The sequence below is a fragment of the Stenella coeruleoalba genome, assembly GCF_951394435.1.
Source record: "Stenella coeruleoalba genome assembly, chromosome: 4".
In the NCBI taxonomy this organism is placed as follows: domain Eukaryota; kingdom Metazoa; phylum Chordata; class Mammalia; order Artiodactyla; family Delphinidae; genus Stenella; species Stenella coeruleoalba.
Window position 1 is genome coordinate 74384780 of NC_137149.1, and position 27802 is coordinate 74412581.

Sequence of the window (27802 nt, forward strand, 5' to 3'; positions counted from 1 at the left end):
TCCTAAACAAGTATTACTTCATTTCCTCAAAACACACTTGTGTTTTTGTTTTCAAACCTTCAAATAACATACAACATTGTCACTGATGTGAAGGAAAGTATCCACCGTAACTGGAGAGCGGTAAAAAAAAAAAACACAAAAACTGTTTTAATAAAGGCTACTATTAACTCCGCATGGAATGAAATGGGTCTGCTGGATCAGCAGAGACCTCCTCTGCCCAAACGTTCACCTGCTACATGCTTTGGCTGACAAGACTATCAAAAAGATCCAGAAGATGTTACTCACAGAGGAAACTGGGTAGGGGACATATGGGAACTCTCTGTACTATCTTCTTGATTTTTCTATAAATCTACAAATAGTTCTAAAATTAAAAGTTTAAAAAAAAAATCCAGGAGGGAATGGTGACAAGGTTTCTCACTGAGGGGAGAATGTTAATGATCAAACACTTGGATCCCAACTAGATCTGTGGTAGACAAGTTGTTATTTCAAAATGCAATTAAATATTCCCTCACTAAAGATCCAACAACAGTATGCCATTAGGAAGGAGTTTTTAAAACATCTACATCAAATAATCTACTCACTTTCTTATACTCAATCAATAATTCGTAAGTGCCTCTCTGAGAAATTAGCCAGCACACGTGGATACAGAGATGAAGTCCCTGCACTTAGGAAGCTTACATCTACCATTATTATCAAAATAAACAGAAAATTACAATTCACTGTAAGTGTCACGGTGGCAGTACGTATAAGGTAACGTGAGAACACAGAGAAAAGGAATCTAATTCTCAATGAAGTCCAGGGAAAGTGCCCAAGAAGCAGGCTTTTAAAAAGTCTGACCACATTGCAAATTATACCCTGACTATGACTAAATTAAAGATTATATAGTTTCTATAAATACATAACCGAAAGAAAATCCAATAAAAATGTCTGTGGTTTAAAAGCATATAATTATACATTTATTCAAGTTACTTAACTTTATTTTTTTAAATTATAGTTGATTTATAGTATTATTAGTTTCAGATGCACAATATAGTGATTCAGTTTTTTTATAGATTACACTCCAAAGTTACTACAAAAGTTTTTACAAGGTTATTACAAAAGTTATTTATACTTTAAAGTTATTACAAAATAATGGCTATATTTCCCTGTGCTGTACAATATATTCTTGTTGCTTATCTATTTTATACGTAGTAGGGGTAATCCCATACCCTTATCTCATCCCTCCCCCCATCTTTCTCACCACGGGTAACCACCAGTTTGTTTTCTTTATCTGTGAGCCTGCTTCTGTTTTGTTATATACATTCTTTCGTTTTATTTATTAGAACCCACTATTCAATCTTATCTTAGTCATATCTTAATCCTATCGAGGATTTCTTTCCCTGGCTTTTTTCACTACGTAAATATATTTTTTAATATTAATTAATTAATTAATTTATGGCTGTGTTGGGTCTTCGTTTCTGTGCAAGGGCTTTCTCTAGTTGTGGCAAGCGGGGGCCACTCTTCATCGCGGTGTGCGGGCCTCTCACTATCGCGGCCTCTCTCGTTGCGGAGCACAGGCTCCAGACGCGCAGGCTCAGTAATTGTGGCTCACGGGCCCAGTTGCTCCGCGGCATGTGGGATCTTTCCAGACAAGGGCGCGAACCCGTGTCCCCTGCATCGGCAGGCAGATTCTCAACCACTGCGCCACCAGGGAAGCCCCGTAAATATTTTTTTAAAAAGAGTCCTCCAGAAAATTCTGTCCTTTTCTCTGCCCATAGTAGTTTACTTACATGTTGCTATAATCTCACTGTTTATTCCCAAACAATTTTTAGATGTTGGGCTAATCACCTATTGTTTGAGCTTACTTGTAAAGAAAGCCCCTAGAGAAGCAGTAAAGCCAAGTCATTTTCTGTGTGACCCAAAGAAATTAGCAAATTACTACTTACTGCCTGGCTTTCAGAAACAAAGTACCCTTTTAGAATCTGGCCTTTTAAGTATAGAGTCCATTCTCTTTACAAAGTACAAAGTAGCAGAGTAATCAGAGGGAAGGAGATACTGCTTTTCAACATCTCTTGAAAGAGATCCTTATAGAACAGTTGACTCTGCACTGTTATACATTTTCGAGAGATGGGCATTTTAAGAGTAATTTATAAGTAACTTCAAAATATTTACACCACAAGCCCCACTGTAAGCAGATAAGTTAGGGGGCCCCTGGAGAAAGAGAACCAGGAATAGCTTTCTTGACATAAGAGAAGCCATTTTGTAATCTAAGCCTGGCCACAATGCTTGCCCTGATCTCAGTATTTAATGATCTGAAGGGAACAAAGGAATGCAGGGAGAGAGAAAAGGCAGGCAAACAATAGTGCAGGGATAAAGCAGAGTCCTAGTTCCTTCTCAAAGGATATACATAATAATACATCTGAGCTCTGTAGGAACCAAGGCCCCCCACCCCAAGTGGAGGATATAATGATGATGCTGACCTTTTCTGACTTCAGCCAAGTAAAGCTGGGACTCTGTCAACCTTTGCCTCACTTCTATGCTGAATTCTCCTCTGCTAAAGCCCCTTCCTGAATATGCATGTGCCCTTAGCTTAAAACTTCCCCAATTTTGCTGTCTGGGGAGACACTACTTTGTGAAGGATCCCCCCCACCCCCACCACCACGTGTTCTCCTTACTTGCTGCGAGTTATGATAAATCCTTCCTTCTCCCAGTCTTTGGCTTGGTTGGGTCTATTGGCTTGGCACCCACCAAGAGGCGAACCCAGTTTCTGGGTAACACCATCTTAGATAAGAACATTACATATTCAATAAAAACTTCAAATTCATAAGAACTGTCAATTGTAGCAGAGCACCTAGCATAGTACCTGGCAGAGCAGATGTTCAATAAATATATGTTAAGCAAAACAGCAAATACATAATTCAGGTATTCACCATTCTAATCAAAATTATAATTCTTCTCGAATTATCTACTCTTTTGATTATTAACAACAAATTGAATATGGCCATTAAAATATTATCAACTCAAGCCACAGAGCACAAAAGTTCTTATCTATTATTTTCAGTATGTTCTTATAAGTCATTCTTTTGAGAAAATTATTATTTAGCTGCAACAAATATCTCAGTAGAAATTTAGTTATTCTCAAGATAATTTCAGTGATTAAGCAACATCTTCACCACACTGATTAAAAAGTTAATACTGAAAACTCAGCATGATAATAAAGAGGGCAAGAAGAATAGAGGTTAGGTGAAGTGGTAGCTGAATATTTAGTCACTATAGATTAATGACTGACCTGAGAAAACACAGACATACTAAAACAAGAGACTATTTAGAGGTCGCATCCCCGCTCCAACCGCTGTTCAGCACTGCTCTGAGGGGTCCACTGCTTAGTGCTTTAGAACGTTTAGAACAGGCATTAAATAAGAAGATCACAGGATTTTTATACTTACTGGTAAATGTTCAAGTAATGAAGTTACACTCTCAGACACATATATTATGCTTCCATCTGTCATGATTGCTAAAAAAAAACCATCAAGAGCCTGAAATTAAACATAATGGTCAGTTAAATGAAAAGAAAAAAGTATTTCACAGGACAGAAATAAAAATCTAAGATAAATGACAAAGGACTTAACTGTGGAAATTTCCAGAGCACTGTCAAAATGCTAGCTTTTCCCCTTTACAATACCTTAGTATCTATCTTTGTGCATTTTAAAATGCTTCTGGAAAAAAAAAATCACTCTATGGCCATTATTGGATGATTGGTTTCTAAAAGGTAGAAACAATGTTCTACCTTTATCATGTTATTATACAACAATGGCCTTATTTGAAGATGTTAATATCTCCGAAGCACATAGGCCACCAATAATATGTCTTCGGCACACAAAAGAACACATTACCACCTTTGGATATATTAACAGACAGATATTATGTACAGACTGAAGCACAGGGAGATACATGGGGAATAAAGTGAAAGGGAGTAAGCTGAAAAAGTAGGCTGAGGTCAGATCATGATAGGCCTTGAATACCAGGGCAAGACATATGGACTTTTTTCAAGAGTGGTCTGGAAGCAGTGTGTAAAATGGATTTAGAGGAAAAAGTGAATTAAGAGGAAAATCTCAGTGGCCTTCAGAATAGTTGGGGAAGTTAAGGAGAATCCAAAAGAAATTAGCAGCAGTAAGAATAGAGAAGGACGGACTTAGGCAAGCATTAAGAAATGTGATGTTAGAGTTCAGGAGAGAAGTCAGCATAGGGGAACAATACTTAATAATAAAGCAATCCTGGGACTTCCCTGGTGGTGCAGTGGTTAAGAATCCGCCTGCCGATGCAGGGCACATGGGTTCGAGCCCTGGTCCGGGAAGATCCCACATGCTGCGGAGCAACTAAGCCCGTGCGCTACTACTGAGCCTGTGCTCTAGAGCCCGCAAGCCACAACTACTGAGCCCACATGCCACAACTACTGAAGCCTGTGTGCCTAGAGCTCATGCTCTGCAACAAGAGAAGCCACTGCAATGAGAAGCACGCGTACCTCAGTGAAGAGTAGTCCCCACTAGCCACAACTAGAGAAAGCCCGTGCACAGCAACGAAGACCCAACCCGACTCAGCCAAAAATTTTTAAAAATAAATTTATAAAATAGTAATAATAATAATAAAGCAATCCTGTATTCACATATCACAAAGTTTTTCATTTGAGAATCCTAGGCACCAAAGTTGCAGCTGAAGAAATGAGATCTGCAAAAGAGAGGAGAATGCCAAAGACAAATCCTTGGGGAATAATCTATTTATGGGAATGAGAAGGAGCAAAAGCACCAGAGAAAATGACAAAGACAGAATACACTGTTGTCAATGAAGTCAATGGAAGAAAGAATGACAAAGTGAATGAGGAGGAAGAGGGATGGTTCAGGATAACATAGAATCAAATAAAACAAGGAATGAGAAAATGAGGACCGAATTTTGGTGACTTTTAAGAGTAATTTCCATAGGAAGGTGAGTCACACTACAATGAGTTTAGAGATGGGTGGATGATCAGAAGTCTATTATAAACCACTCTTTCTTCCCTTCTAAAGTTCATGAAAGGACACATTTTGAGGGGACAAAGTATCAAGGGAAGTCATTTTTTTAAAAAGTAACTGAAATATATTTGCAGGCTGAAGGGAAAGAAGATGCAATAGAAAAGATGTTGAAGATATACAGCAGAAAAGATACACCGTGAGAGGAGTTCCTCTTCTCCTATCAAAATAGTTATCACAGGGCTTCCCTGGTGGCACAGTGGTTGGGAGTCCGCCTGCCGATGCAGGGGACACGGGTTCGTGCCCTGGTCCGGGGGGATCCCACATGCCATGGAGCGGCTGGGCCTGTGAGCCATGGCCACTGGGCCTGTGCATCCGGAGCCTGTGCTCCGCAGCAGGAGAGGCCACAGCAGTGAGAGACCCGCCTACCGCAAAATAAATAAATAAATAAATAGTTATCACACTAAATTTGAATTTCTTGTTTTAGGGTGCTCTCAAAAGATACAATCTCTAGTGAGAATTATGTATAACTCCTCCAATACTGTATCTGCAGCACCTAGCATATGTGTGGCCCATGGCAACTAAAAAATAACCTGTATGTAATTTATGGATCTGAGAGTTAGAGTAACCTCCCTCCAAGTAACTGCTGAGGTACGTGTTGGAAGTAGGGAAAAAGGCATCCCCCACCTCCTCTTCTATTGAGGGAGACGTTTGGATATCAGAAAGTACTTATTTTGAGTAGATGCCTGTTTTCTAGAATGGCTCAAACTCATTCTTGGCTAATGTAAGGGGAGGGGGTGAAAATCTTATACTTTAAGCAAATTCATGAAATTTTTACAAAAACTCCTTGGTACAATAATGCTGGTATTATTTCCTAAGGAAAAGGGTCAAAATGATGTTAAGAAGGACATGCTTTTCTCATGTGAAGCTAGATTGTGTCATCTTTGAAAGCAAATTACTATTTTCTATGATGATCTCTATTTGCTAGGAATTAGGATGCAACTCTCTTCTGTGAAGAGAATCAACTAAAATCAGAACTCTTAATGACTTGATTCCACTCCCAGAACCAGAGCCTGCCCCTTCCTCTTTCAAAGCAGGCAAAGATTCAGCAGAGAAAAGCCTCCATCAGCATCTCACCAAGTCTTAATTAACACAAGAAGGGATCCAGGGCTCAAACTTCTTTTGAGTGGAGGAATCTAATTTCCCAAGAAGGTAAGCAGGTACACCAAAAACTGAAGGGGCCTTGGGGAGGAAGACTCAAGAGATGTGGAAGGAAGATCAAGACACAGAAGGACATCCTCATACCAAGACTGAAGACCTTGAAGGTTATCCCTTGCCCACGTTGTATGATAGGAGGGAAAGGGCTCATTAGTTAAAACTCACCTTCCTATTTGACATCTACTTTACCCACAACAAAAGGCCTGTGTAAACCTTCGCTGTTTCCTTAGTGGGTGTTTAATATGGGAAGACTGGATGGAAGTTCTAGGGAAGGGGACAGAACCACCTTGTAATGAGGCAGGCAGGGCACTGGCCCTTCCCTTGTAGATTACTGGAGAGAGCTGTCAGCTGCCAAGGAGAAAGAACTCCTTACAAGGAGATGACTTCACACAGGGATGACTCTGCATAGAGGTCTGGTCAGGGTAAACTGCCCTGATTTCCTTGGCTACTCTCAACACCCCCAGCAAGGGTAGCAAGGAATATTCCTTAAGCAACAGAGACAAGAGGAAGAGGGACGGGTGAAAACAGAAGAATGGAGAAAGACAGCCAACACATAAGGTATAAGTGAATTTTAAGATCTTAGTCTGAGTTCTTGAATTAATTAGCAATCTGACCAGACAGGCTGTAGCCTCTCCAGGCCTCATCCGTAAAATGAAGAGGTTGAGCTGAATGACCCCAACTCCTCTACTAGCAGCTCTAACATTCTACGATATAGCCTACATCCGAAATTCTGCTGAAACGGGTATCCAGACTGCCTAACTGTAATCTTATCAACATGACCAGCAAACAGTAACACAACTAGGTTAGTTGGACTCAGGTTACAGTACACACATTTATACATATCCTTCAATCTTGGCAATATGAACTTAAAATGCATATTCACTTAGTAGTTGTAAATATTCACTAAAAATCAAAAATATGCTTGACATATTGAAAATAAATAAATGTAGTATCTTTCAGGAATGTAATTTTAAAAGCAGTGAGGATAATCATGAGACAACTAATTTATATTTTCAAAATTAACATGTTTAAATTTTCTCTGTTGCATATTATATATAATGTTACAATCTCTGGACTCTTTTATTTTTAACACTTATCTACATATGCACTACATGTGTCTTGGCAATTAATTTAAAAAATCTGTTCATTGTAAAGACAAATTTGAGGACAATGCTTTCCGTTTAGCTTATTAGTGAATAGGTAATTTACCTTGCTAAGATTCTTAAGTGTGGATATTACATCAATTTATGAATTTATAAAAAATTTTTCACACCAATAAAGCAGGGTACATAAATAGCTTATGATTAACACAGAAGATCTTATTAAATGATTACACTGAGAAATAATCAAAGAAAAAATTAAAGAGGAATTAAATGAGTTGATTTCTTCTTGTGGTTACAGACATTAGCTTGTGTGTACCCTTTCATAAATGTATTACTTCTATCTAAAGAGATAATTTCGGACAATGGCAAACTACCTTTAAGAGGAGAAAAAATTTAACAAAATTGGAACTATTATTTGGTTTGTAACTTAAGTGTCCACTAACTTAAAGAGTTGACTGCTGGTTACTAAGCTAAAAGTCCTGTGCCACGGCTAGCCTTCACTGAAAACAAGTCTCATGAGTGGCAGTGGGCACAAGGGCTGGGGCCACCGGGACCAGAGGCTAGTCTTCCTGCAGTGAGTCCTAGCTAAGCTAATTACTGTTTTATTTTGAGCAAATTTCATAATCCCTTTGTTCCTCAATTTCCTCATCTGAAAGTTAGAAAGGGATACTAATAGTTTATCTTCAGAAGAGTATTGTGAGGATTCACTGAGGTAATATGTGAAAAGTGCTCTGTTATTTTTCAGATTTTAAGCACAACTTTAAATATATATACAATGTATTTATACTCCAACAAATTTTCATATGGTAACATTTCTGCTGAATAAAGACTTAATTAATCCAGCAATTAACTGTTCCACCTAAAGTATAAATAGAAAAATAGTTCATTAATTTGCAAAATAATGTTGCTTTAGGCTTTGGTCAATATACAAAGACACTTGAGACATGGCTATCACATATACATACACCGCATTACATATACCACACAGAAAAATGCTTAAGTTCTAAAATAACAGACCCAAACAAACAGAATGAGAAATGTAAATTATTTAACAACCTCTATATATTCCTACCTCAACTGCTTTCCTCTACTTCTTCCATGTCTACCTTCTGCATATGTATTTTTCTTGTCCTTAACTGTTACCACCAAAGTATACCACCTTTGTTTATTGTAAGTTTTCATGGAAATCTGATACTGAACTCCGTACTTTGTGTGCATAGATGATACCTTATTAATGTAAATAGGAAATGATCAAAAAGTAAAAAAGTAAAATAGATAGGTATGAGTGACTCAAAATTTTTGTGGATTTTATAATTGATTGTATGAGTTATTAAGTTTTGCAATTCTAAGCAAATATGACCTGAATTGTTTTCAAAAATAATTTTGTCGCAAAAGAACATCTACTTATTTCGTTTTAGAAGTTTCTATTTGAATTGAGAAAAGTTGCCTTTCAATGTATATTTCATTATTTTAATATTTTCAAACTACTTCATTTATTACCATTTTATGTTGTATTTAGGTGGATTTTAATTTGTTAAAAAAAATCTTACTGTCTAGTAGAATATATTTCATAATAATATTTAGTATGTGATGAATAATATATTTTATTTTTCATTTGAATGTTACTGTGGTCCAGGTAGAGAACTTGGTAGTTATAGGTTTCTGACTTTTATTAAGCCTGTCAAAAATTCAGATGTTATTGAAACCACAAAGATTTGGCATTATTTTACCACATAGTACTATTTCCTTACAATACTTACATCAGTTAACTTTAACTGAAGAGATAGTTGACTGACTTACACTGAATTAAGATTTTTCAATATTAAATTAATATTGTTAAAACTATACTAAAATTGGTAACCCCCATGATTTCTCTTTTAAGGAAAATAAAACTTTTCAAAAATTAAATCTGGACATACCTCCAGCATTAATTGTGTAAACTCTTCATTACTAAGGAATGTAGGTTTCCAGTCCTGTCGAATTTCACTAGCATCTGACTGTGCAGTGATTTCTGTAAACAGATTGACACATTAGCCGTATAGTCCAACCACAGGGAGAGGGTGGTGGTACAAAAGTCCTACAAGTTGCCTTCCCTTCTCCCACTCTTAAACCATAGTCAATAACATTCATTGGTCTAGGTAGGTTATCAGGAGGTCCAAGTTTGGGGATGAGGAAATATTTGAGCTAATGTAGCAAGTTATCTCCTTGGATTTGCTCTCCTGAAAATACCAGTCTCTTTGGATTTTCTTTGGGGAGCTCTGAGAACCTGTATTGCTGACAGGCCTGAGATTGCTTCCTGCTTTACACAATGACCAAACAAGAATCAGAACAAGCAGATTAGACCAAGCATTAGGAATATGTTCTTTTTCTCCTTCCTTTCTTTGCCATTCAAACGGTAGCACCTAGAGCAGACATAAGGACGTGAACCTGGAGGAAAGGAGCCAAGGAGATCAGTCAGTCTGCTTTTAAAAAAGAATGACTTTATTTCACTCCAAAAAAAATAAATAAATAAATAAAAAGAATGACTTTAGGCCTGCCTATTGCCAGGCAGAAAGATTCTTTCCAGTCTAAGGTATTCTATTCTTAATTAATCAAGGAGACTAAAATAAAATTTTAGGCAAAAACTTTATAGTAATAAACCCAGAGTAATCCTGCTTAGTGACCTCTGATATGTTTTCTTAGTGGTAGGAAGCTGGTCAAAAATTTGCAGATCCCTGGCTTAAGGCACACATTTTAACACAATATAGTTTATCTTGCAACATACTTCTAATGGATTTAGTTATGAGAAAACTATTCATAAATGATGAAATGTGAACTATTCAGGTAATATTTTTTCATTTTTAAATGCAGATATATTAAAACAAACAAGTAAAATTAAAATCTATGTCATAGAGCTTACTCTACAAAATATACTCTACCTTGCAGTGAAAAAAATGGACTAAGTTGTTTTGATTTTTCTATTACCAGATATATAAATATAGCATATTAAATTGGCACCCAAAATTTGGCATATTGGAAATGCCTGTACTAGATATGAAGAGTAACTGAGAAGTATAGCTACTAATTCTGTGGAACATAGTCATGCTTTTCAAATTCACATTATATACACTCAGAAAAAAGGACTTAAATCCATAAGCAAATCCCATCAAGTTTAGTTAAACCCAGGTTTATTTTTAGAGTAAGAAGTATATAAGAATCACCTTTCAATTTAAGGTAAATTTTTTTGGTGTGAGAATCATATACCCAATTTTGAAAAAAAAATCTAAGTGCCAAAATGAATCCTCTATTGTCAGGGGTAAATAATTATGCATGCATATTATTTCATTTCATTCAACAATCATTTACTGAACTCCTACAATGTCTGAGGAAGGAGTGTGCTATCTAACAAGGGGCCCTGAAGTTAGTGAGAATACTATTTGTAGAGATAAAATGTAATGATAATGGTGGCAATAAAAATGAAGACCAGCAATTTTGAGAATAATCAACAAAACTGGCAACTGTGATACTGTACTACAGAAGATGAAAAAAATGCAAAACTCTTCTCAGGCTTGAGTCCCAGGGGATTGAAAGGATAGTGGTGTGAAAATGGAAAAAGGAAAGCTGAGAGAAAGAGATGACTTGACAAATGAAAATGAATTCAACTTCAGATGCGTTGAGTCTGAGGACACGTAAAACAAAGACCCAGAAGTTACCTGGAAAAAAAAAAACTGAAAAGTTTGCATCTAGAAATATAGATTTAGTAGTTTAAGAGAGAGGCAAAACCAAGGGAAGGAGCATAGAGAAAGCAAGGGCACAAAAGACAAGACCTTGAGAAATGTCATGTTCAGAGGGCAGAAAAAGAAAGAGGAAAGAAGTTAGCTCAGTTGGGAGGGGGAGGTGAATGAAGAAGTACAGTGTATCTCAGGCCAAGGGAAAAGGAAGCCAGTGGAGGATGGATGAAAATTTCCAGTGCTTCGGAGATGCAGAAGAGGATGAAATATAAGAAAAAGCTACCGATTTATTGGTAGCAGAGGGGGTAGGGGGTCATGGCATTAATTAAACTAACAAAAAAAATTTTTAAACAATGGTGGAGCATAAACCAGGCTAGTAATGTATCACAGAGTGAGCTAGCAATAAATAGAGGCACTAGTTACAAATTCTCTTTCTGAGAAGTTCTGCAGTTTCATTTCCATCTGAAAAAGAAATGTCCTTTTACAAGTTTTTCACCTATTTTCTATTAAGTAGCATTTATTAAGTACCAAAATACTTAACATTCTTTAAAATTTTCTTTTCATGACTTATTTACTCAAAGTGATTTTCTTTGATTAACAAATAATCACTTTAAAACACAGTGTTTTTATTTCCTAGATATACACTGAAGCAATCTTTTAAAATGACATATAAAGTTCTCATGATCTGACTCTTGCTTCTCTTTCAAATAGACCCATAACTTTCCAACTCAAACTATGCTCCGGTTAAACTGAACTCTCCCTGCTTCTCTGGTTTTACACATGCTATTTCCTCCATGTGAAATGCTGTTTTTCTTAAGCTAACAGGAAGTCTCAGTTGAAAAATTAACTGTTTAAGACTTCCCTGACACATTCTTTCCTCTGTGTTCTCACACAAAGTTTACAGTTTACGAGCACTACTCACATTATAATTACTTGCTTTGCAATTAGCTGTTTATATGTTTGTCTCCCTTGGCCTGAGTTACTTGAGGGCCAGGACTGTTACCCTGCACCACAAGAATCTAGGATATACTAGTAGGCACTAAATACATGTTTGTTGAATGAAAGAAAGAACATACCAGGAAATCTTTAAAAAAGCAATTATTTCCTTTTCTTAAAAATGGTTAGGAAGCATACAGTCTCAAGCCATCACTGCCAAGATTTCATCACATTATGCTTTCAGAGACAGTCTGTTATTATTCAAAAAAAAAATCCATTTTACAAAGTTAAAAATGTACCTTTATGTTTTCGTAAAAAATCAATGCTCTTCTGTAGAACAGTAGATTTGTCCATCTTTCTAGCATTCCCAGGAAGCATGGATCCCAGTTCTTTAATGAGAACATTAAACTGATCTCTACGTTTCTTTTCAGATTTGTTTCTAGATACCCTGATGAAATAAAAAATTAAATAACCAGTTTTCAAACAGTCCATTTAATTACACAAATAGTTTAATACAGTGCTCAATACAGACACAACCACAGAGCATGTACTTCTGTCAATACAGATGGTAATAAATATTTATATCCTAGGTTACCAACAATATACAGTTAATCAGGGCAATAATTTTTCTTCTTAATTTAACCACTAAAGAAGCTTTTACATTTTAAGCATTCGGCCTACATGTTTTTATGAAAATGTCAGTAAGACAAACTACATTCAAATCTCAGGTTTTATTTAATCTAATATTTACCAAGAATCTGTATTTTCCTTATAAGGTTATTATGAATATTACTGAGATACAGTTTCTGAAAGCACATATAATGTATAAGTTCAAATCATTAAAAATTATTGAATAGGAGAAAGTTATCCATCTCCTGTAAGTTTTAAATTATAAACAGAAATCTACAAATGAAAATTTCCCTACCCTCAGGCTTACCCACACATTCTTCCTCTTTATTCCTCCTTCCCAGCCTCCAACACAGAGCTGTAACCACTCTTTTGCATAGCTGTCTCTCCACTGGGTTGTAGGCTTCTTGATAACAGAGCCCCAGTTTTTTCATCTAAGTACTTAAGCATAACACCTAACAAACAGTAAGCACTCAAAATATGTGTGCTAAAGGAATAATTCCCACTGTTCTATGTGAAGCAGTAACTAGAAGCAAATTCTTAGTTGTACTGAGAACTCTTGAGATAAATAAACACAATTATTTACAGAGCAATTAATCATTCCATAATACTTCTAATTACCTGCTTTGTGAAGTCAGATTTTAGAATTCAACTTTAGAAAGTACACTGCTTTCCCAAAAGATCCCCAAAGGTCAGAGGATAATTCTATTAATTTAATTTTTTTCAGTAAAGGAGCATTTATTCTGTATTAGTACTGAGAAAAAATACAACTGTTCAAACCTCTTAAGAAACGTAACAGAAATTAACTGACTCCCTCACCAAACATTGAGTGCTTTGTTATAATGACAGAGACTGTGCTAATAAGGACTAGGGATACTACAGAAAGATAAGCCCTTTCAAGAAATTCACCTAATACCTATGGAACCTCCTTAAGTGTGCCGAATTGAGTCATGAAGGCTAAGTGAGAAAGGGATGGTGGCAGGGTGTGAGCAGGGCATTCCAGACACAGGAAACTTGCACAAAGATGAAAACCTAACAGGAATTCCCTGGCAGTCCAGTGGTTAGGACCCCGCACTTCCACTGTAGGGGGCACGGGTCTGATCCCTGGTCACGGAACTAATGTCCCTGCATGCTGTGCGGTGCGGCCAAAAAAATAAAATAAGGGCCACACATCTATCACAAGTAGTTCAGCATGGCTCATGTAGCTAGTGTACAAGCTTTCTGTGCCCAGCTATGCTGGAGTTGGGGGAGGAGGGTGGGTGGCAATTAGGAATAATAAGTACTGGAAGAAAAAATCATGAAGTTTTTATGCTACACAAAAGGATTTAGTTTAATAGTGAAAGCCATGGGAAGGCACTAAAAGGTTTTAAGCAAAGAAATGACTGACATGAACAGAACTCCTTGTTAAGACCATTCTAGCACTAGAGTAATGAAAAGATCAGTGCTTGGCAAAACAAATTCATATAACAAATACCACTGGAAATTTACTGTATGCAAAACAAGACTGGAGGCCAGATGACCATGTGTAATATAACTTGAGATACTAGTTTCGGTAGACCAATGGTTTGGGGAGAATTTAAATATGGTGAAATTGCCTGTTTGACATTTTAAAGGACACATACTAGAGGAAGTTAGACATACAGATCTAGTTATATTCCTCTAGAAAGGAGTAAGTAGGAAATAAGCAACTGAGAATTATCATATATGAAATATCTGAAGACATGGGTAAAATTTAGAGCCATTATTTGTTGTATATAAGTTACTACTGGAAATTGTATATAATTGTATAAATGGTGTATATAAGGCACTACTAGAAACATACATGAAATTTCATTTAATTCCTACAAAGTAGACTTTATTATTTTTCATGTTACAAGTGTGACAACTCAGGCATAAAAGAGAATATGCCCAGGATCATACAGTTACCAAGAAGTAACAATTTAAAACAGGCATCTTAACTCCAGCATAAGAAACATACAGAAATCAAGTATCACTGCCAATTCTACCAGTCGATCACACCCATTAAAGCAACTTTATTTCATGTTACGTTCAGGTTGGACGTATTCAGCCCTTGTGATGACCTCAATAATAACAGGGCACAGATGTCAGCGTTCAACATGGTCCATTTAATTCTGACAGCATTATTATGAGGCCTTCTCTTTCTCCAAGGTTTCCCACAGCCATAGCATTTTTGGTCCCCTAAAAACACGATCAAACCTTCAAAGTCTCTGTGAACAGAATACCCTTAGCTCACCTTATCCATCTCTAAACTTGGCCTTTAAATCTGTCCAAGTTAATTCCTCAAAGTTCTGCCTCTGAAGACCTAAATAGACATTTCTCCAAAGAAGATATACAGACTGCCAACAAACACATGAAAGAATGCTCAACATCATTAATCATTAAAGAAATGCAAATCAAAACTACATCTCACACCAGTCAGAATGGCCATTATCAAAAAATCTAGAAACAATAAATGCTGGAGAGGGTGTGGAGAAAAGGGAACACTCTTGCACTGCTGGTGGGAATGTGAATTGGTTCAGCCACTTTGGAGAACAGTATGGAGGTTCCTTAAAAAACGACAAATAGAACTACCATATGACCCAGCAATCCCACTACTGGGCACATACCCAGAGAAAACCATAATTCAAAAAGAGTCATGTACCAAAATGTTCACTGCAGCTCTATTTACAATAGCCCAGAGATGGAAACAACCTACGTGTCCATCATCGGATGAATGGATAAAGAAGATGTGGCACATATATACAATGGAATATTACTCACCCATAAAAAGAAACGAAATTGAGCTATTTGTAATGAGGTGGATAGACCTAGAGTCTGTCATACAGAGTGAAGTAAGTCAGAAAGAGAAAGACAAATACCGTATGCTAACACATATATATGGAATTTAAGGGGAAAAAAATGTCATGAAGAACCTAGGGGTAAGACAGGAATAAAGACACAGACCTACTGGAGAACGGACCTGAGGATATGGGGAGGGGGAAGGGTGAGCTGTGACAGGGCAAGAGAGAGGCACGGACATACATACACTAACAAACGTAAGGTAGATAGCTAGTGGGAAGCAGCCGCATGGCACAGGGATATCGGCTCGGTGCTTTGTGACCGCCTGGAGGGGTGGGATAGGGAGGGTGGGAGGGAGGGAGACGCAAGAGGGAAGAGATATGGGAACATATGTATATGTATAACTGATTCACTTTGTTATAAAGCAGAAACTAACACACCATTGTAAAGCAATTATACCCTAATAAAGATGTTAAAAAAAAAAAAAAGTTCTGCCTCTTCATTCAGGCAAGACTGATTATTCCCACCTTATCAGTGACTTTCTCTCTACCCTGAATTATTTTATAAGAACCTTCCCCCACTAGATTGAAGTTAAGGAAAAGGAGTTACATCCAATATATTTTTAGCTTCAAATTCAGGTCTTTTAATTTCCTTGAATAAAGTTGTATATAGCTTTCCTCAAAATCTTCTTCCCAGATATATTTTAATCATTCATTTAAGAATTTAGCAGTCTATCTGGTTATGGGAATATTCTTCTTATCCCAGTACCTTTTATTTTGCTAAATACAGACATTTAGGAACTACTACTTATTACATGTTTATCGTTTGTATCTGTATGTAATGCTACTACACTCTCCACCCTCATGTCTGAGCACCCAAGTAGTTCAATGTGGCTGGAAAAAACCATAAAGTATTTACTGCTCACCCTCAATGACTCCACACTTGGCTGCAATGCTCTCTGGACCCTCCCTCCTGATACTGTAATCACCATCAAGGCCCGTATCTAAGGTCAAGCCCCCACCATCACCACCAGGGCTCTAGATCCCATCCTGTCACCTACTTGATGATACCTCTCCATCAATTCTTCCCCCCCACGCCTACTCTCCACCACCCACTTTCCCTTCTGTTGGAGAATGGAGGCATGTCAAAAGACACAGAAGCCCACCCAGAAAGACCTCCCAAAGGCCAAAGCTGGAACAAACTGAGCAACAGAATAACACAGCACTGAAGTATAACCTAAAGTACAAAATAAATCATGAGTCCATACAAAATATACATGAGTCCACAGAGATATAAATAAATGGGAAAGAGATTTTTTTTTTTACAGAAGAATTTCAAATATGTGTAGATATCCCTTCCTATGAGAGGTGAAGCTTAATTCCCCCATCCCTACTCTGAAGGTGTGCTATCCTAAATAAATTATTTCCAAAGAATAGAGTGGGTTAACAGAAAAGAGTAACTACAATGGTAAATCTAGGCAAACCCTGCCTTAGTCGAGTGACGAAGGCTAACATCCCCAGTGATGTCATGTAAATATTATGTGCCATAATATGATGTGGTGAGAAGGGCACTTTTAGAGGATAATTTAATTTATAAACTACATACTGATACTCTAACCTCTTCCACCTTGCTAACATATCTAAGTTCTTAAGGCAGATAGATTTTGGAAATCACTGATTTACTATTACATTTATTTATTATTCATTTATTTACTACTTTATATCTGAAGTTGAACTACCTTTTTGCTTTGTCCTTGTCATCTTCTTCCACCAACCCATCAAAAATACTACCATCGTCTCTAAAAGAAAAAGAAAGTGGATGGAGAAAATAAGAGAGCAGACTCACTAAGCAACAGCAATACTAAAACAACGTACGAATCAAATCAGTTATATCCTAGGATTTTTGTAGAGTTATGGATTGCATAAGTTCAAACTCAGTAACTACTAACCTGTTTTCTAACACATATAGACAAACAAAGTTCAACTATGTTTTACATTTTAAAAAGTTTATTACAATAAACAAGAATTTAACTTTACCAGAGGTTAAATATCTTATTCCAAACTTTTAGTAACCAGTGAAAATCTATAGAAAGTCAGTATATTTGCCATTATATAAAATGATTCATTTGAAATTATTTTTAATTATAGTAGCACATTTAAAAAACATTTTCTGAGACATTTACTTTACAAAACACAAATCACTCAGAAACATCACAATATCTAGCATATTAACTTATACTGATATATTTTCACTCAGTACTGATTCATTTGACAAATATTTGTTAGCACTCATGTACCAGGCTCTGTTCTGGACATGGTTACAGAGCAGTTAATTAGACATACAGATCCCCACTCTCATATAGCTTATTTTCTAGTAGAAACAAATCAACATGAAAATGTATGAATTTTATTATTTTTTTAAGGGGTGATGTTTTAATTACTAGGTGGTTACTTTAGTCTGAGTGGTTAGGGAAGGACTTGCTGAAGTGGGGACGTTTGAGCCTGAGATCTAAGCGACAAGAAGGGGTTGGTTATGGGAAGACCAAGGGGAAGAGCATTCTAACAAATGAAACCAAGAGCACTGGTGGCTAACTCCTTAATCTAAGGGGCAACAGTAAATAGTTGCAAGTGATATGAGCTTTTACATGAACTCACTATTCACTTCTTTAACCACATCTTTCTGTGGCCTATAAAGTGCCTACGAGCCCCACAACTGAGACCATCTACAAATCTCGTATCATAGAGGTTCATGAGTAGACGTTTGGGGTTCCATGTATACAATGAAATTTATAAAAAACTCTGTATGTAAACGTACATTATTGAGAAGAGAGTCCATAACTTTCACGATATTCAGAGAGATAATGAACTCATATTAAAAACCACTGCTTTATGTCTGAACACCCAGATGTTGTCCCTACAGGTCATACTGTCTAGAATAGGAAGTGACCATCATTCAGAAGCATAATGCCAAAATCATATTTAATCTTTAGGAGTAGTGAAGAAACATCCTTTCTGAGGAAAAGACTACACATAGATTTCACCTGAAACTACGGCACAGCCCACATCCATGGCAGTGGCAGGCAGGCCTCCCTGAGGAAACTCCTTGCCCCTTAAGTCTTAAGCTCTGATAGAGTACATACCTTCACTATTTACCTCACAGAAAAGGGAGGAAAGCTGTCCCTAGATGTCAAAGTCACTTCTGTGCACAACTCTAGCTACAAAACTCTTAAAGAATCCCCTATGGAAGAATCACACATTACACTATAATAAAAGCACAGGAACTATAGGAACTTTAGTGTCAGACCAATACAGGTCATAACTCCACCTTATTACTTACTATGTGACTTTAAACGAGTTATTTAACCTCTCTGGCCTATAGACTCCTCATCTGTAAATTCTCATGGAATTATTGTGAAGTTAAATGAAGTAAGACATAAAAAGTGCTCTGTACATTAGCTGTCAAAGAGCAGGTATTTTTTAAAAACTGGTACTGTGTTTCATCAAATTTAAGACACCACTGACTATAAGACTTACTATTTTATGTGCCACTGCGAAAGAAAACAATGCCACCAATTAAACTATGATAAGCCAATTGTAAGATGAATCCCAATGTCAGACATGTTAAAATGTAAAAAAATAGTCTTTAAATCAAAGAAACAAGGAGGCCCATCCTTTTCCCAATAGTAATATTTAAAGATTATAATTTCAACTAATGAAATCCTAATTAGAGTCAACTCTCATGAGTCACAAATGCTAAGGTGCTTAAAGGGCTGAAGTTAGAACCAACAGATAAGGAGACAGATGATCCCACAAAGCGCCAAGCAAACATCTGCAATTGTCATAATTTATTTCAGAGCAGTTCTGACCAGATCGCTCAGAATTACAGTTCAAGATCCATTCAGAACACAAGCCACATGCTGTTGACTTTGGCTCTAGATAATATACCTTACTTACTATTACATGAAATTTGCTCGGTACAGAAGGTAAATGGAACAGTAATTATGGTTAAGCATAATACTCCTTTTATCAGTTTGATATAGACCATTACTCTAACAGTGAATTTTTTAAATAGCTTTATATAATTCAAAATAAACAAGTCTCTAAAAACATACCTGTCAACAAGTGAGCTCATTTTACTACAGCTTACGGTAAACAACATAACATATTACGTTTTCGTCTTGTAGTAGACATTTGTACTTCTCCTTGGGTGGAAAGAAAAATAAATGGTCATTAGTTTTCTAAAAAACTTATGTCTACAAACACAGTAATTTGAGAAATACTATGTTTTCATAGAGACTTCAAAATGTTTTTGTTTCTACTGAAGGCTATAACATTATTTTCAAGCAAATATACTTAGCTGAGGCACATTTGAGGCTTTTTTTCCTTTTAAAAAAAGGACTACAGGGGAACAAAAATTGAAGACCATAATTCATTTTCTTTCTATAACAAAATAGTGGAAATTAAAAAGCCACTCTTAATATTCAGTATATATATTAGACTACGTAGGCTACATATGTAAGCCTATGTAAGTAGGTTATAATAACACCAGCTAATGGGCAATAAACATTTGTTGAAAGCCTACTTTCTGTTAAACAGTATAGTTAGCTTTGGAAATAGAAGGATGAGAGACACCATCACTATAGGCAAAAATCTGCAATTAAAGAGGGAGATGGATAACTAAATAATTATAATAAAAGGGATGATGAAGGTATATTGGTGGGGGGGGCAGTCAGAGGAAATATTCTTGATGACAGTGAGTTTGTTAGGCAGTCTAGATTCTTGTTACTGAAAATGTGCTCCAGAGATCATCATCTGAGAGCTTGTTAAAATACAGAATCTTGATCCCAACTCTAGTCCCACTGAAGCAAAATCTACATTTTAACAAGGTCTTCATGTGATTTGTATGACCATTTAAGTTTGAGAAATAACAGACTAAAGGACAGGAAGAGGTAATAGCTGAAGGGATTCTAAGCCACAAGAAAAGTGATTTGCAAAGGCACAGGCATTTATGAGAGAGCGTCATATTTGAGAGAGTTTTCTCTTTAGAGAAAAATGTAGGCATATTACAACTGAAAGTTTTAATTACTAGAGCATAAAGTGAGAGACAACAGGAGTGGTAAAGGGGTGAAGGCAAGTCAAGCAGAGAAGAGCCTTATTATGAAGTTTCATACTCACACTGAAGGGATTAAAATTTACTGCTTTAAAACTCAGTCATAAGCCTAAAATTTATCTCTCTATATTCTATACAGTTTTGCTAAAGTATAAAGCAGGTTTTACCCATATAAGATACTTACATCTGATAGTCATGAGTTAAATATTGAATAACCACCTTAACTCTAATAAATATCCTAACAGTTTTGAGGCACAAGAATTATTTTTTAATTAAAGTTTAGAAAATAGTGTAAATTATTGTGTAACTCTAACTAAATGAGAGAATATTAAAGGACATGAGACTCTGTAATACTCTATCATTGTTTTTAAATGTACATTCATGAAAGGAAGAGAGAATAACTCTGGATAAATGATGCTGGGTTGCCCATGTGGTTATGGCTGCAGAAGCAGAACTGTGAAGGGCTGAGAGTTCTTAAAAGATAATGAGTGAGGGGAGTCAGGAAAAATAAAAAGAACTAACTCCAGGATAAAATAGTGATTTTAAGTGTCTGGGTCAACATCAGCAGATGGAACAGAAAATTATAGAATTTTAGAGTTAGAAGAGACTTTAAAGATCACCTAAGTACAGCCCTCTGGTCTAACAGACATACTTAGTTAGCATCATGGTAATAACAGAGGTTGGTTCTATCACTAGAACAGAAAGAACAGTGCAAAGGTAACACAGCCAATTTGAGTGGATTAAAAAAACAGTTTCAGTTTAAAGTTAAAAGACCAGATCTGAGCCTTATATGGCAGCAAGTATATGCTTGTTTAATTATCAGAAGGTAGAAATAGGGCAAACTAGAGGGAAAAAAGGACCCCAAGAATAAGAACTTATACTATATAGGAGAGGCCATGCTGACTATAAGGGAAGTGAATCCAAAACGCTTTAGAAGGTAGACTGATGCTTTATTAAGCTACTTTACTATTGTTGGTTAACAATATTTTTCCAAACACTATCTGTTGCCCAGCTAACCGAACAACATAAAACTACATCTCTGATAGTTCAGTCCAAGATCTTTCCTCTACTTTTCCAGCCAACTGATAGGCATGCTATATTTAAGGGAAAGATAAAGGAAGAAGTGAAATAGGCCCAATTAAGTACTCTAAAGCAACTGTTAGGAGATTCCTCTTGACTTCTTTACATGGTGTTGAATTAACTTTAACAAGACAAAGTGGTAATGTGGGAGCAGCCAAAGGTCTTGTGTGGGCTCTATCCTAGGACTCACACTTTCAGCACAAAAAAGACTAGGCAGAGTCACACTTGCTCATGGCATGGATTCTAAGGAGTCATTTTTAGAAGGCATGCGATGTCCCTACTCACAGCAAGGAGATGGTCTAATACAGATTAAATATTATTAAAAGTCATTTTTCTTAAATATTGATATTAATAGACCACTATGGTATGAAATAATCTGTCTTTAAAAGGATCAGTTACAAATTAAATGATAAAGGATCAAGTTACTGCTAGGAATCAAATGCTCCTTTACTTAAGCAACTTGAGCTCAAAGTCATTCAATGATATGAATTCCCAGCTGAGTAAGCACCACATTACTATTTTATCACAGTGGAGGGCAGGATGGCATTTTTTTTTTTATAAACATCATTTTAAAAACAAGTTTTAAAACATTTATCACATGCGCAGGTATTAACTAACAAACCTTCTAAGCAATTCAAACTTTGCAAAATATGGAAGCAGGTATGTTTTAAATGCAGCATGCAACATTACACATAATTAACAGAAAATCTCAGTGCTTGGCACTCCATCTTTGGAAAAGAACTCTTACATACAATATAACACATTCTGCATTAAAAATAAATTATGCAGTATCAGTATCTTGTCCTCTGAGTCCCACCTGCTGTCACTTCTCAAAGCTTTCCATTTCTACATCACTAATTTCTCCCTCTATAACTGGAATATTCTGATCAACATCTTAGTATTTTATCTTAAAAAACAAACAAAACAGACAAAAACTTCCTCGACCCAGCAACCCCCTTCAGGAATGGCCCTCCTTTTCTGCTCCCTTTCACAGAAAAACCACTTGTCAGAGTTGTGTACAGTTGGTGTTTCAACATCTTTAATTCATTCCGCTCTCTCATTTTAAAACTTAAGTGTTTATTTTCACAAATGTATACTTGTTCAGAGTTTAAAGTATCCCGTTTTACAAGACTTTTTAAAAAATCAGAAGTCTTCTGATCCGCATTTCCTACTTTCAACCATTTTCATCTCTTTAACTGTTTCCCTTGGTAGTTAACTCCCTATCTCTAATAACTTTTACTTTATTACTTCTTGATTCTATTTTAGGTAGGATGCCTATACACTCCCAATTTATTTGAGCTGTCCCCAATGTAATTATTAAAAGTGCTTGCTTTTGCTCTCTAAAGTGTCTTTTTTTTTAAGCCATCATCTACCGAATTCCACTATAAAAAATAATAATTTAGCTTTGACTCCCCCATCCTTACCTCATATACACGCACGCTTGCCCAAATTTCCAATACCGTGATTTTGGCTAGGTGGTTATATCCAGAGTTAACATTATTATGACTCTGTAAATACAATTCACAGTTAAGCCATATGGTATACTACAATTTGTTTTTTGGAATAGTTTTCCCTAGAGTTAATCATTGTTTTGTTTTGTTATTTACCTGGTTTTCTGAATACTTATCTACAATTCAGCCCTAAACTCTTGTCTAAATCTACTTTTAATATCTTCAAATACATTACAGATTCTACCAATTTAATCTTTTGCAGCTATTTCTCCTGGCACCTTCTGACCTACTCCTACTGGGAATGGATAACTATAATTGGTGACCAGCTGTAATCTTGGGATCACTCTTCACTATCATCTTGGTGATTTCCTGGGTCTCTACGTAAGTTGCATTCCCTGTTTCTTCCTACGGCTTCATTTTTTTTAGTTTACTTCTTTATTTTTGTTGAGTACCTCCTACATTAACTGCCCAAGAAAGGAAACATGGCAGATAAATTTTTTTGAGACATCACAAATCTAAAACTAACATTGGTCTATCCTTAATTAACAGTCTAGCTAGATTGTGAATACTGAGTTGGAAATCATTTTTCCCTCAGAATTATGAAGGAAAATCATTTTTCCCTTCTATCTTCAGTGGAGACACCCTTCTCCACTGTCTTCTAGTTTCCAGTGTGGGATCAAGAAGTCCAAAGCCGGGCTTCCCTGGTGGCGCAGTGGTTGAGAGTCCACCTGCCAATGCGGGGGACACGGGTTCGTGACCCGGTCCGGGAGGATCCCACATGCCACGGAGCGGCTGGGCCCGTGAGCCATGGCCGCTGAGCCTGTGCGTCCAGAGCCTGTGCTCCGCAACAGGAGAGGCTGCAATAGTGAGAGGCCCGCATACCACAAAAAAAAAAAAAAAAAAAAAAAGAAGAAGAAAGAAGTTCAAAGCCATTCTGATTACTGATCCCTTATATGTGACCTATTATTTTTCTTATTCTGGAAGCTCTTCCTTTACCTCTCTTTTAAATATAGCATGTCTATCAACTGGCTGGAAAAGTAGAGAAAAGATCTTGGACTAAACTATCAGAGATGTAGTTTTATGTTTAACAAAATTTAACAGGTCTATGCCCTATTTTGGACTAATTTTCATATCTGCATTGGTCACTCTATGGGCTCTTTCGACCTGTAAATGTGTGTCCTCTAATTTCTGGAGAGTTTTGCTGAATCATTCACTATTCTGTATTTCTCCCCTCTAGTCCCTCTATTCTCTTTCTAGAGCTCCTATTTTTTTTAACATTGGAGATCCTGGACAGTTTCCCCAATTTTCTTATCTTTTCTCTCCCATTTTCTCTTTGCTTTACTTTCAACATCAGTATCATTTTTTAGCCCTTCCATTGAGTTTTCCATTTCTGATTTCATTTCTTATTTTTTTCTCTCTCATATTCATGGATTTAGCATCTCTTCTTATTTCTCAAACTATTAAATGACAGTTTTGTGTTTCTTTCCATTTTTACCTGCCTATCTGGTCTCCATTTCCCCTAACTTGGTATTTTCTATTTTGGTTTGGTCTTTGACTCTCACAAAAGAGGCTTTCCTAAAATGTCCAGTGATCTTTGGCTACAGCTCATATTTAAGGATGGGATCTGTGAACTTTATTTTAAGGATATCATGTTGGGACATTTCACTGAGGAAATTCTTTTTTTTTTTTTTTTTTTAATAAATTTATTTATTTGTTTTTGGCTGTGTTGAGTCTTCTTTGCTGTGCGCGGGTTTTCTCTAGTTGCGGTAAGCGGGGGCTACTCTTCGTTGCAGTGTGGCTTCTCTTGTTGTGGAGCACGGGCTCTAGGCGCACAGGCTTCAGTAGTTGTGGCTCTCGGGGTCTAGAGCGCAGGCTCAGTAGTTGTGGCACACGGGCTTAGCTGCTCCGCGGCATGTGGGATCTTCCCGGAGCAGGGCTCGAACCCGTGTCCCCTGCCTTGGCAGGAGGATTCTTAACCACTGTGCCACCGGGGAAGTCCTCATTGAGGAAATTCTTAATGTCAGTACCTTCAAATCTTTTCTCTTAGGTTGGTTGTAATTCCCATTTTCCTGGGCAAGTGTCATTTCAAAGTACATTCCAAGATACAACCCTTTCATTACCTTTTGTATTTTGGGGATCTTTTGAACTGATTCTTCAGAAAACTGTAAGTTCAATGTATTCTTCTGTATGGCTGACCATCAGTCTCAGAATTCTGTTTAAACCAGAAAAAAATGTGTTAGATTTACTCAACTTATATGGACATTTATCATGAAGAAGGTTTCAAAATAATTTTGAAACATAACAAAATTTATAACTTTGTCACAAAAATGTATTGGGTTTGCCAAAATGTTTGTTTGGATTTTCCTGTAATATCTTATGGAAAAACCCAAATGAACTTTTTGGCCAAACCAATATATAACAAATGCTAAACTCTATAAATTGTCTCTAAAAGAAAATAACTTAAAAATAAAAAAACTACAACAGTTACTTTTAATTCTACTATAGAAGTTAAAAGACAAAAGTATAAAAATAAGTATAGCTATGAAAATATGTTAATGAATACACACATATGTGTTAATGAATACTCATATATAATGAATATAAAAAGATGCAATTTGTGACGGAGATAAAGTGTGGTGGGGGAGAGAAGTAAAAGAGTAGAGTTTTTGAAGTTAAATTGTTATCAGCTTAAAATAGATTGTTAAATCTATAAGATGTTTTGTGTAGACCCATGGTAAGCACAAAGAAAACATCTATACAGGATACACAAAAGGAAATGAGAAAAGAATCAAAGCATGTCACTAAAAGAAAACAATGAAACACAAAGGAAGACAAGACAGGAAAAAAGTGACAAAATGCTACAAGACAGACAAAAACAATGAACAAAATAACAATAAGTCCTTCCCTGTCAGTAATTACTTTAAATGCAAATGAATTAAAGTTGCCAGTCAAAAGACAAAGTAGGTAAACGGATAAAAAAACAAGATCCAACTACATGCTATCTACAAGACTCACTTTAGATTTAAGGACACACAGAGACTAAAAGACTGGAAAAAGATATTCCATGCAAATGGTAACCAAGAAAGCACAAATGGCCATACTTACATCAGACAAAATAGACTTTAAGTAAAAAACTGTCACAAGAGACAAAAAGAACATTATACAATAAAACGGTCAAATTTATCAGGAAGATATAACAATTATAGATATATATACACCCAACATCAAAGCACCCAAATATTTGTAGCAAAGATCGACAGAACTGAACTGAGGAACAGACAACAACGCAGTAATAGTAGGAAATTTCAATACCCCAGTTTCAATAATGGACAGAACCCTAGACAGAGAAGGTCAATAAGAAAACGGATGGCTTGAACAACACTAAAGACCAATGGACTTAACAGAACATTCCACCCAACAGGAGCAGAATACACATTTTCCTTAAATGCACAGGGGACATTCACCAGGATGGATCACATCAGGGAGCAAAACAAGTCTTAACAAATTTAAGAAGATTGAAATGCTTTATCAAATATCTTTTCTGACCACAATGGAATAAAACTAGAAATCAGTAGTATAAGGTAAACTGGAAAATTCAAAACATGTAGAAATTAAACACATTCTTGAACAATCAATGGGTCAAAGAAGAAATCAAAATGGAAATTAGAAAATATTTTGAGACAAAAGCACAAAACATCAAAACTTATGGGATGCAGCAAAAGCATCATTAAGAGGGAAGTTTATAGTGGTAAATACTACATTAAAAAAGAAGAAAGATGTCAAATATAAAGAACCTAACTTTATACCTCAAGGAACCAGAAAAAGCCCAAAGTTAGCAGAAGGAAGGAAATAATAAAGATTAAAGCAGAAACAAAATAGAGCATAAATAAAACAACAGAAAAAAAGTGTTTTTAGCAAAGAACAACAAAAAGAGGAAACATTACAACTGATACCAAGTAATACAAAGGATCATAATAAACTATCATGAACAATTAAATGCCAATAAACTGGATAATCTAGAGGAAACAGATAAATTCCTAGAAATATAAAACCTATCGAGACTGAATCATGAAGAAATAGAAAATCTTAGCATACCTATAACTAATAAGAAAATTGAATCAGTAATCAAAAACCTCCCAACAAAGAAAAGCCAGGACCAAACATTCACTGAAGAATTATACCAAACATGTAAAGAAGAATTAATTAGCACCAATCCTGCTCAAACCCCTCCAAAAAACTGAAGGGAAAGGAACACCTCCAAGCTTATTTTATGAAGCCAACATTACCTTGACACCAAAGCCAGACAGACTCCACAAGGAAAAACTACAATATCCCTGATAAATATATATGCAAAAATTCTCAACAAAATATTAACAAACCAAATTTAATAGCATATTAAAAGGATCATACACCATGACCAAGTGGGATTTATCCTTGGGGTACAAGGACGGTTCTACATACAAAAATCAGTTAATGTGACACACCACATTAAGGAACAAAGTATTAAAATCACACGATCGTATCAATTAATGCAGAAAAAGCATCTGACATAATTCAATACCTTTTCATGGTAAAAACACTAAATAAACAAGAGATAGATAGCAATTTTCTCAAGATAATAAAAGCCATATATGAAAAGCTCCACAGCTAACATCACACTCAACAGTGAAAAATTGAAAGCTTTTCCTCTAAGATTAGAGGAACAAGGCAGGGATGGCCACTCTCGCTACTTGTATTCAACACAGTACTATCTAGAACAATTAAGCAAGAAGTGAAAGAAATCAAAA

At 36.2% G+C, this 27802-nt stretch overlaps 1 protein-coding gene across 19 annotated transcripts in view; it reads right to left on the reverse strand.

The window, feature by feature from the left end:
* Window positions 1-27802, reverse strand: part of CLOCK (clock circadian regulator) — a 139062-nt gene that overhangs the window by 43019 nt on the left and 68241 nt on the right. For 15 of the 19 annotated variants that reach the window (XR_013827962.1, XM_079919460.1, XM_079919448.1 and 12 more), the window contains 7 exons: window positions 25136-25227; window positions 22989-23072; window positions 19487-19576; window positions 17114-17173; window positions 12249-12397; window positions 9223-9314; window positions 3426-3515 (listed from right to left, as the gene is read on the reverse strand). Coding sequence is in view for 18 of the 19 variants with exons in the window: in XM_079919460.1 (XP_079775586.1) it covers window positions 3426-3515; window positions 9223-9314; window positions 12249-12397; window positions 17114-17173; window positions 19487-19533 (438 nt within the window). In the remaining variant the exon portion in view is untranslated. Of the gene's footprint in view, window positions 1-3425; window positions 3516-9222; window positions 9315-12248; window positions 12398-12886; window positions 13032-17113; window positions 17174-19486; window positions 19577-22988; window positions 23073-25135; window positions 25228-27802 lie in introns of those variants that run through there. The other 4 variants (XM_079919462.1, XM_079919453.1, XM_079919454.1 and 1 more) reach the window with 4 other exon arrangements.